We start from the raw sequence: 11,597 nt of genomic DNA, 5'->3' as shown, positions 1-11,597 counted from the left end.
CCTGGCAGTGGCGTACCAACTTGTTTTTGAGTGGGGGGGCAAACCCGACCCTCTACCCCCCCCCCCCCCCCCTTAATCGAAAATTCGGCACAGCTTTTGTCGAAGTTTTCTAAAGATGTGGCAATGATTCGGCAAAATTACAACGTTACCAGACTTAACATTGATATTTTGTTTTTTCTCACGAAAAAAATTTTGCTTCTTCTTCTTAAAATAAATACAACTTGTAGTGCCTATTGAAACAGTTATGATTAAATAAGGTGATATTCTACAAGATAATTGTATCGATGTCGCTTTTGTGTGTTTACTGGCAATTTTAGTGTTTGCTTGCAGAAAGTGGCGTGACAACGAGGTTGGGTAGTAGCCGGAGCAGTCACGAATCACACTACGAGAGTTTTGATTTTGAGGCTTCATCAGCGCACGCCTGCAAGTGTGTTTACATTGTTAAAATAAAGACAATCACTGCGTTCTTACTTTCTCTGGGAGTCACCGTTTCGTGCGCGAAAACGGATGCAACGGTTGTTTAGCCTTCACCAGAAGAGATAACAATACTGTAAATATGCATGTTTTTCGATTTGAGTCACTTGACGTCAGCTTTGCATGAAAGTGCGCGTTCCATATTCGCAACGTGCCGTTTTTAACCTTTAAAATTCCGGTTTCTAGTGTTAGGACACACACGGACGTTTAGGAAGATGGGGAGAGTTAGGAATGTCGGATGGGCAACGTCGAGCATGATAGTTCTGTGTTTAACGAATACTTTTCATCAATGTTTACTAACGAGTGCTTGGACTTCGTCCCCACTCTCCCTGAAGAGCTTTACGAGCGCATGCATCCTATTAACGTTAACTCCGCTGGTATTAAAACATTGATTGATAAACTAAAACTTACTTCGTCCGCTGGAACCGATAACATCAACCCTAAAATTTAAAAGAAACACCCGTGTTATTTCTAGTGAGTATTTGAAACTCATCTTCATTCAGTCCTCATCTCAAAGCTGCCTTCCATCTGACCAAAAGGTGGGAAGGGTAATTCCCACTCTTTAAACAGGGCAGCCGCTCTTCCGCATCTAATTATCGCCCTAATTCATTGACTTCAATTTCTTGCAAACTACTTGAGCATATCCTCTACTCCAATATCATGAGGCACCTATCATCCGATTTCTTTTCTTTAAACAGCAGCACGGTTTTCGAAAGGTACTTTCCTGCGAAACGCAGCTCTGCGACTTCATCCATGACTTGCACACTAACCTTGAATGTCACGTCCAAACTGACGCAGTTTTTTTTTTTGTTTTTTTTTCCAAAGCGTTCGGCCGTGTCCTCCATTAACGCCTTCTTTCTAAGCTATCATCTTTTTGCCTCGACCAATAACCGTTTGCATGGATTCGTGACTTTCTTTTTTCCCGTGTACAGGTCACGTCCATGATGATCATGAATCTTCCTTAATAAATGTATCTCCTGGTGTTCCCCTGGGGTTCGTACTTGGGCCCTTACTCTTTTTAATATTTATTAATGACATTCCCACTGGGATTTCTTCAAAAAAACGCTTTTTCGCCGACGACTGCGTCATCCATAACAAAGTAACATGTGTGCAAAATAATAACCAGCTTCAGGAAGATCTAGATAAAATTAACAATTGGTGCAAAGAGTGGATTATGTCACCAAACAAGTATAAACGCAAACTAATCCACTTCACCAAGAAAAAAAAACACTCTGTCATTTAATTACTTCTTGGACTCCGATCTGATTGAGACCGCTACTGTGTATAAATACCTTGGTGTAAGACTAACATCTGACCTTCCCTGGAATAACCACATTGAAGTCATTACCGCCGATTCATCTGGAACTCTTGGACTAAGCAGACGTAACTTAAAAAATCGCTCCACCCTTTGTCCCTAAGCTAACCTTTAACACGTACGTCAGACCAAAAATAGAATATGCTTCAACCATCTGGAGTACCCATCGACTGTATCTCATCAACACGCTGTAGAGGCAGTTCAGAACAGAGCTGCTCGCTTCATTTCATCCACTTATGACTTTTCTTTCAGTGTCTCGGCGCTAAAAACTGAACTAACCATGTCCTCTTTGCAGCTTCGCAGGAAAGTCTCTCAGCTGTGCCTTATTCACAAAATCTACTACCACATTCCCGACCTCAAAACCACTTTGTTATTACCCCTCGACCGAACATCTTCTCGCCTCAACAACGTCTGCACCATCAAACACACTTCTGGCTCTACGAACGCTTTCAATTGGTCATTCCTTTCTCAAGCCATCAGCCACTGGAACAGTCCCCCATCCTCCATTGTCACCATCTTGGACCCTGCTGATTTCTCCTCTGCAGTAAAACTACACCTTTCTTGGCGGTGTGCGGGGCTAGGCAGATCAGTGAAAACACTTACGCAGAGCGCTTGCCAGGCCAGACTTGTACGTAGTTCAACTACTTTACTCAAGTTACTGTAGTTTAACTACTTTTCTGGGCAGTTTAGTAACTTTTAATTACATTTCTATTCTAGTAATCAGTAGTTTACTTTAACTACTTTTCCGAGTGACTTCCACTCAAATTACAAATTACTTTCTAATTTTAGTGGTTGTTTTGCCTATCAACAGAGAACAGAGGTCGGAAGGTCAGCTGATATTTGCAGAGGGGGAAGCATGCGGAGTAGAAAAGGGGGGGATGGGAAGGAAGAAAGTGATTTAGATAGTCCAAAAAACCCCAAAATTTTAACGAGCCCCCCCACTGCAACGAGGCGCGGGGAGCGAACAGACACGACGCAAGAGAGGTCGAGTAACTATGGGATTAGCTCCGAATAGTGGCGTTTCTTTGTATTCCGAAGCTCAAGGAGACTTGACGCATTTGAAGAAAGGGCTTGTCCCCGCTTCTCTCCAATGTAGGAATTCTTGCCCACTACAGGAGGTGCACACACTGCTCCTTTTACGGTGCAGGCGATAGAACCCCTAACAACGACGCTCACGCCGGATGGGCTGCTCGTGTATCACTCGAAGCGCGTTAACCCACACCCGCGCCTGCGTTCACGCCGCTTCGCGGTGACGGTGTGCGGCTGCTAATTACAAATCTATTAACCCACCTAGCCCCCCCACCCCCCGTACACGCCGCTTTGCGGCGTCCGGTCGGCAACCCAAGCCCCGCTGCCCCCCATGCACTTCCGTAAATAGAGTCGATACGATTTAGTTTAGCGATGTTTCGTCAACAACATTCGTTTTTTTAGTGTTAATGGTAAAAAAGAAATGTAAATATCGCCAAATGCCTCGACAAAACAAAATGTTCGAGAAAAAAATAAAAAGAAGTAAGCCGGCCCACACCATAAATAGAACCCGGGCCTGACACGTATGAGGCAGACATCTCACCACTAAGTTACGCTACCTCTTCGGAAACTCGCATTGCATCCGCTGCCTATGTTGACGGCGGCAGCGCCTATCTCCAAGCAAGCAAGCAAAACTTTATTTTGTGTAAGGGCCTACGTCCTGGTCTGGACGGCCCGTCCGGCCCATGTCTCGCGGATGGATTCCGTAAGGTTACCGTGTAGCCTTGTTCGTGGAGCAAGGCTTTACGAACCAGCCAATCCGGCGTGCGTGAGCACCGTTGCTAGGGTTTGTATCGCCTGCGCGTTAAAAATATGCCCGCGCGGGTCGGGGGGCAGTGCCCTTGGTATTCCTTGGGCGCCGCCGGCCTGTGTCTGCTCTGCCCAGTGGCGGCCGTTTCAGGGGGTGCAAAACGCATGCCTTGCCCCCCCACTCTGAGAACTGGGGGGGCAAGTGCCCCCCTTGCCCCCCCGGTTGGTACGCCCATGGTCCCTGGCAATTGTTATTGTAGCTTTTTTTAATAAACTGCATTGCGCGTTTCTAAGAGACGACGATAGATGTAATGGCTGTTAAAAGATGTTAGGTGTGGTTGCGTGATCGAAAGTGTCAAACATGCCACAAGGTATATGTATGAATGGTAGCGAAGCTTCCATAGAAGCCCATAGGCGCAAAGATGGCGGCTCATGGGGCGCAGCGCCATCTGTGAGTTGTGCGGCATTGTCAGTAGTCCTGCTCGCCTGTGACGTACAGGAAGTGACGCTTTATTAAAAAGAAACAAAAAACACGATATGACGCAATTTCCTCAACATCGTGACGTCACGATTGTTTTTGGTGTGAAATTTAAATGATTTTCGGCGGTAACGCGAAATGTAAATGTTTTTTTTTTTTTTTTTTTCAGATGTTCTACATGCCTGCTACCGTCCTTCATACCTTGCTTCACGCGTAATAGCCCTGTTTGTATCAATCACTCCCATGTAATCCCTCTTCCAAAAGAACCAGTTTTTTTTCATCAGTTCTGGGAACCACCAATAGGTTACTATCTTCTTCAACTAAGCAGTGTGTTACAGCACGCCTATGAAGGCATACGTATTATTGTAGCAATGGCTTATTCGCCAAGAAGGGCAAAAAGGCACAAGCTTGGTTTACACAGTTTATTATATACAAACTTACAACACCACCACTGAACACTTGAAGATAGATGTGGCGTTAAAAACGAAGTGAAATGAAGTCTGGACAACTCTATGCACGCACTTAATTCTCTCAACAGGAGGCGCGTTTACGCATTTATCTTGCACTGTTCACGTTGAGAGCTCGTAATTAGATTTAACTATATCAATCACAGGTGGAAGTGCGGGGCTATGCATGTATTGTGCATTTGAATGTCCACATGAATTAATGCTTCAAGAAATTGAAAATTGAGACCTTCCGTTATAGTACATGCGCTCGCCACAAACATAATGTGCTCCATAGCTTGGCTGTCTATGTGAGCGTTAGTACGCAGGAAACTGCCACAAATTGACAGGAAAAAAAGCATTAGAAAAAGGTTATTAATTTGCTCTGTGGCAAATTGTTAGCACCATACTGACTCACTGATTTGCTTTTCATCGCAGTTTGATATACTTTTGTATACCTCACACAACCAAACATTAATCTAGGTTTATGTTTCAAGTCGTCACACTGCACAAGAAAACATCGAGGTCAACGCTCGTTCTCACACGCTCTTCAATCATGCACAGGGTGTGTAGGGTGTCTACCAACCTGGAAAACTTAAAATTATCAAGTAATGCGGATTATATTGAAAGAACAGGGTAATATAAAGGAAACCGTACGAAAGTTCCTTGTTAGTAAAAATGATAAGCGAAAATGGAGCGGCAGCGTGCAACGAAGCCCGATGACTGCACAAGGGTTGCACGTTGGTGCCGCTGCACTGAATAACGTTGCCCGACGCGTCACTAGGTAGCGCAGGCCACTAAACACTCCCTGAACAGAAGTAACAGTGAACATTTTATCGAAATAGTCAGGAAAACCTTCGGAAAATTGGGGAATTTGGAATAAGTGGTTTGGTAGACACACTGTCCCATCATTCAAGTGAGGAACGTCATCTAGCACTATACAGCGAGGGTCGAATGAATCTAACATATTTTAAATAGAATGAAAAATTCAGTTTTGCATGCTGTGACACTGAAATTTTGATATTGATTCATTGAAAGCTCAAGTTCATCTAGCTGAACCTATACGTTAATTGCAGTGCCCAAACATGCGAAACGAACTTTTACACTTTAATTGAAGTATGCTAGATTCATTTGGTCATCGCAGGAGACAGTTTCGGCAAGGCGTGTGATAATTTAGAGGTATGTACTCGCACAATCCGGTATGCCAGCACGATCATTGAATGCAACACGTAAGACAAACTAAAGGGACTTACTGCGGGCATAACGCACGTGTTGCCTCATCTGCACAGCCTCTGGACTTGTTGCTTGGTTTTGCGTCTCACAGCTGCATCAAGGAGCTCAGTATTTTTTTTACGGGCAAACCAATGAAGCCTCACCCTTGCAAACAAAGCAAATAAATCATCATAGACATCCTCGCTGCAGAGAGTCAGCAGCTTTTCGACCTTCTCATAAAGAGTGATACGCAACGCCTTCCCAACGCCTTCTTTTAAAACAAGACTGTCAACTGACGCCACAAAAACCTTCTCAGAAGCTTGAACGAAGGAAACAAAGCAAGGTGAAGGGACTGAGAGGCTTCCAAAGTCTCCTTCAGCCGTTCCTTTCACACTCAAATACAACAACACTTGGCTCTCATCAGAAAAAGTGGCATTCTTGATTTGCAATTCACATTGCTGAGTCACGTTTTGACATGTATGAAACTTGACAAACCTTGTTACAAGCCATCCAGCAAAGTAAACCATGTTGTTAAGTGATAATAAAAAGGGATAACTACAGGATGTGTGGTCAGCTGCACATTGTGGAAGTGAGCTTCCTAGACTAAGTGAAGGTGAGGGAGCTGAGAGACAGGGCAGTGCCAGAGAGAGAGACAAAGTTGGGAAAGCTTGCTCGCTCTCCAATTTCTCTACTCTCAAGTGATTGTACCATAATAAATGCACCAACGCGCCTTCCAAAATAAAGAAAAGCACTACGTTCACAACATAAAAAATGGTCTCAGTACATGCATCTGTGGGCAGGTAGGAAACCTTGCCCTAATTTATTCACGCCGCATGATTGGCGCAACAAACTCGTTGCAGGACCGAATCATCTACTCGAGCGGTGTGCGTCGCTATGCAAACGCAGTCCAACACCAAGCATAAAAAACGGCAGATTTAAGACAACAATCCGGAGTCCATTATTCAATTAAAACAACGTAATTTTGTTGAAAACGCCCGCTGCTTCTTACTCACGGTATGTGTCGGGATACTTCCACAGTTTGAAACGGAACGAAGGAAGATTTACTTTTAAAAACGCTCGCTGCGTCCTCCCGGACCAGCTGGACCGGATCAGCTGACGACGACGGGACTGTGCCCGTTGAACCTCCACCACGCAACAAACAATTTGCGCTCCGTGTTAAAAGCGTGGTTCAAACAGACCCGGAATACAAAGCACCGCACCACACACGACGAATGTTTCAGCTCTTTTTCGCATCGCCGGGTTGCACCAAACAGAACGAGATCGCCGAAGTCAACGCCGCGCTGTCGTGAACCTTGGCTTGTGGTTGCGAACTCGTGGACCCTGTGACTCCCCTCGCTTTCAAAGCACACACGACGATTACGAATGCTACTTTCCGTCTTCCAGGAACATCACAGGGGCACTCCTCCGGTCACGTCTTCACTATGTGCTCGCAAATTTCGAAGCTCTATGCGAAGCTTCTCGCGTCCCGTCAAACCAAAACAGTAGCGGCGCCATGCGTACTTGCCAGATTTTCTCCGGTCAAACAGAAACAACGAAAGCCAACCGGCGCTTGCTTCCAGCGTACATCGGCGTTGCGCTTGCGCCGTGGCCAGATCGCTTGCAGTTGAAGGTTGAAGCAAAAACGAAACCAACTGCAATGTCACGTGTTCACATCGAGGACACGCTTTTTATATCCATTTTAACTGTTTGGAACGAATAATTAGACCCATGACTTTATTTGTGGTGTCTAAGAAACTGTTATCAGGACTTCTAAACTAAATACAAACATGGGCGACATGAGGGAAGCCGCATTGCCATCGACCAGAAGATGGCGGCGAGCACGGTAAGGGCGGGTTTCGCCAACGTCCTGCGACATGACGCAATTGCTTTTGGTGCATATCTGTCTCCGAGATATGTTTCTTTCCGCGGCATTTGTCTCGACGGTCCTTTCTAAGTGCGTCCCCAAGCATTCCGGTGCTTCGATAGCCGGCAATGTCGCGGTCGTCGCCGGGGGCGATGCGTGTTATTGAGGTCGGCTACACGGTTATGCGTGTATGACCGAACCAAAACACGTTTTTTACAACCTCGCATGATTTCTGAACGAATTATCCGTTACTCATCGTGTAAATTTATGGTAATTTGTGTAAATAGCGTGTTTTTCACCCCAAATATTCGCCAAATACATGGGACTTGCTAACAGTGTGCGCAACAAAGTAATCTTCAAAGACTGTCCTAAACAATGCACACTATCAAAACTTACCATGAACTCTGGTTGGAGGGCTAGTCTTTATGCTAGAGGTCAGAACCGTGAGACTGCTCCCCACATCTGCAAAGCAATGACGAGGCAAATAAAAAATCTGTCAAAAACATCAGTCATTGTATTGTTTCAGCAAATTCCAGCTGCATGTGACAAGCTATAGTCTGTTGCAACCTGAGAACGAAGGGCGAGAGTAAGACGGGCCGGGGAGGAGGAAGCAGACGGAACGCTGGAGAAGAGAGAGGGAAACCTCCTTCTCTCTTTAGCGTTCCGTCTGGACGCTATAAAAAGATTTTTGTGACGTTTTTCGGTCACAAAAATCTAAATATCAATGTTAAAGGTACCCTGCAATCTTTTTTGCGGTTTCCACGTCTCTTGGGGTTCGGGCAAGCCAGCGGGCACGGAGAGAGTAACTAAATGTCAGTGTGTCCTATTTTATCCGGACGACGCGGAAACCTCCTCCACCGACGGGGGCGACCCGCGGTACCGAAAACGCACGATTTGTGACTTCTTTGGTCCTGGGCTTACTACTGGTCAGAGCCGCTAAGAGCTTCTTTTTAGCCAAAATACAAAATATAAGTGGCGTTTCAATTATTTATGAAAGTATATTTTGTTCACTATTTTAGACCAGAAAAGAAACAAATGCAGTTTATAAAGTACGGAAACAAGAAATGACCCGTCGACATACCCGCCATCATAGGCGTAGACCACGGGGGGGGGGGGGGGGGGGGGGGGGGGAAGGGGGAAGGGGGGGGGGGCATCTAGAGCACTATATAGCTCCTACGGAGCAGAGTAACGCAATCCTTTGAACCCCGTGTTTTGCCGACAAGATGGCCGACAGAGCGGCTCGGCGCGAGTCACGTGGTACTCAGGGTTCCAGGAGGGGGCCCGCCCTATGGGAGAATACATGGAGATCGACACAACACGGCTGATCAAAAAATGAACGGCGAGTTCACACTTTTCAAAACTAGTCTGTCGTGAAGTTAGTAAAGCACTAAACACTTTATCTAAGTTTTAACAATATCGGATGCGTGTGCAAATTTTGAGAAGGCAATTTCCAAGGCAATGGCGTTTGATGCAGACGATTTTTGCTCGCAGCGGAGATGGGCTTTTCGGGTTGGCCGGAGCGGGTCACGTGAATGGTGTGACGTCGCCGTGTCGTCTGCTGCATGATGCCGCTCAGGCAATTTTTAAAAAAAAGTCAGGTCCTTGCGGAGCACAAAACTTAGCGCAAATTATTCTACAGTGTTCCATTATTATGTCAAAAATGATTGCGATTCCGTACATTCCCACAATACTGGAGAAACAACGATTTTCTCACGTTCTCCATGCATTTCTGACCGCAGTTGGAACCTCCGGGCGTTCGCCGCTAGTCGCCGAGAGGCGGCGTTCTAGATTGCGCTACTCTGCTCCGAAGGAGCTATATAGTGCTCTAGGGGCATCGGGGCTCGCGCTTCTTCCCTGGTGAGATCTGCCCCCCCTGGATAGGATTCGCATACACGAACCATCCAGGGGGGGCTCTGCCCCCCCTGGATGGTTCGTGTATGCGGCGCATAGGCGCCGCATACACGAACAGTACCCCCCCTCATTCACCACGACTCGCCAAGCGCAAGCGTCGCTCGACGCGCCGCCAGACGGCTGCTTTGGTAACTGAATCAGGATCCGTACGTTTCAACGTTACGAGAAACGTGAAAACCAACGGAAAAAAACTCTTTTTGTAGTAACTTTTATTGGAGTTTAGTACAAAATGGGGGGCGCGTGACGTTTTCTAAAATCTTTAGTTTGCAAGGTTTTGCAGTACAATTAATATTGTTTTCATACGACCATGCCTCAGCGGCGATTTCAGGTAGCACGTTCCGTCAAGGGCAATTTTGCGGCGCGCCCGCTGGGGACACGGGGTCGGCATCCCTGGGTTGCCTTGTCATCGAGTTGCGGTCGCTCATTCGTGTGAAGCGTCTCCCGTTGTGCACGCGCCCAGGGACCTCAATTTATTTGGGGTCCGCGGGGTTCGAAGCCTCCACCATGTCGACGCCTACGAAGGCACAGTGTATCTCTTTTAATGTTCCGGCGGACACTCCGGTAGATGCTATCACGGACAGCATTCAAGCCGTCGCCGGCGGGGATGGTCTGTCGTACCTGCAACACCACGGTGGAGCGAGGTTCATGGCCGAGGTCAACACCATGGCCGCCGATCAACGGCTTGTAGCACAAGGGTTCTTGTCGCTGGGTAACGTGGAAGTCCCTCTGGAGCCAGTGGGAGCCCACGTTGTGTTTGTCTCGGTGTACCGCCTTCCCCCGTACGTGTCGGAGGAGGCACTGGTGCAAGTCCTCGCATAGTACGGCAAGGTGAAGGCGATCAACCACGCCACGTTTCGAGACCGCCCGGACGTCAGGACCGGCACCCGGGTGGTCAAGATGGAGATGTCAAAGCCGGTCCCAAACTTCGTCCACATCCTGGAACATCGGGTGATGGCGGACTACCGTGGTCTGCGACGCGTCTGCAGCCGGTGCGGGCTGGAAGGCCACATCGGACCCGCCTGCAATACCCCACGTTGCGACGGATGCGGCGTTTTTGGGCATGCGACGGCAGGTTGCACGGCTCCTTGCCAGCGGTGCGGCCACGGCCACGCGACCACGGACTGCGTCCAGCGAAAGTCGTACGCCGCTGCCGCCCAGCAACCCAGGGAGGACCGTCCACGCCCTTTGCAGCGAGTTGTCGGCCCCGTCTCCGTCCCAGCCCCCCAGCTTTCCGGTGACGAGTCGGACCCGTCCATCCGCCCGCGGACCCTACCACCTCCCCCTGTTGTCTCGGATTCTGACGCTTCGTCGAACGCCGGAATTTCCGACAGCCAAGCTTCGGGCGTTCCATCGAACGCGGCCGCCCCTACCGGGTACCGGCGGCCAAACTTCGGACATTCCGTGGAACGCGGATGCCATCCCCGGCAGCCAAGCGTCGCACGTTTCATTGAACGCAGCCGGCAGCCAAGCCTCGCGCGTTCCATCGAACGTGGCCGCTAAACCCGACAGCCAAACCTCAGACGATTCGTCGAATGCGGCCGCCACCCTCGAATCTCACAGCATTGATTCCGAAGATCTGAGCGACGATTCCGACCGCCTTTTCATCGCCGAGGAAGGCGACGTGACCCCAGGCCAGAGACATCCTCCACCCACGCCAGAGGCTTCGACCGCTTCGACGCGTCCGCAGAGTGCCAGACGACCGCTCCGATGCCAAACGCGTTCTCTCGCCTGCTAGCGGCGGCTCGGACGGCTCGGACGCGTCTCCCGCCTCGTCAGCTAAAAAGAAGCGGCTCGGCGCGGACAATTTTGACTACGCGGAATGACTAGAATTCTAATCGACTGTCTACCATGTTCAGGGGCGGATCCAGACCTCCATTTTGGGGGGGGCGGTTCCTCGGCGTAAAACGGGGGGGGGGGGGGGGGGGGGGCAGGGAGTGTTTATATTTTTTGTGGAGTCATCGTTTTTACTAAACTCTGATAGCATAATATAGATCTTGAGAGCTTTTGTATCGGTTTACCTGTAGGGGATGAACTCTTTGAACTTTCTGTGGCTATGCACACCAAGGCACACGCTCCCGTACTTTTGACTGCATAGCCTCAGAAAGCTGGGCATCTGGCCAACGC

The 11,597-nt window shown here is 48.4% G+C and overlaps 1 protein-coding gene across 1 annotated transcript; it reads right to left on the bottom strand.

The window, feature by feature from the left end:
• Positions 1 to 5,612: 5,612 nt before the first annotated feature.
• LOC120837801 lies at positions 5,613 to 6,311 on the bottom strand. The gene has a single exon (XM_040207395.1). The coding sequence runs from the start codon at positions 6,223 to 6,225 to the stop codon at positions 5,764 to 5,766; it is 462 nt and encodes a 153-aa protein (XP_040063329.1). The 5' UTR covers positions 6,226 to 6,311; the 3' UTR covers positions 5,613 to 5,763.
• Between the last annotated feature and the right edge of the window lie 5,286 nt (positions 6,312 to 11,597).

The sequence above is a fragment of the Ixodes scapularis genome, unplaced genomic scaffold (genome assembly GCF_016920785.2).
Source record: "Ixodes scapularis isolate PalLabHiFi unplaced genomic scaffold, ASM1692078v2 ptg003275l_1__unscaffolded, whole genome shotgun sequence".
NCBI classification, from domain to species: domain Eukaryota; kingdom Metazoa; phylum Arthropoda; class Arachnida; order Ixodida; family Ixodidae; genus Ixodes; species Ixodes scapularis.
Note: the sequence above shows the minus strand (reverse complement) of the source record. Positions and strands in the feature narration are given on the sequence as shown.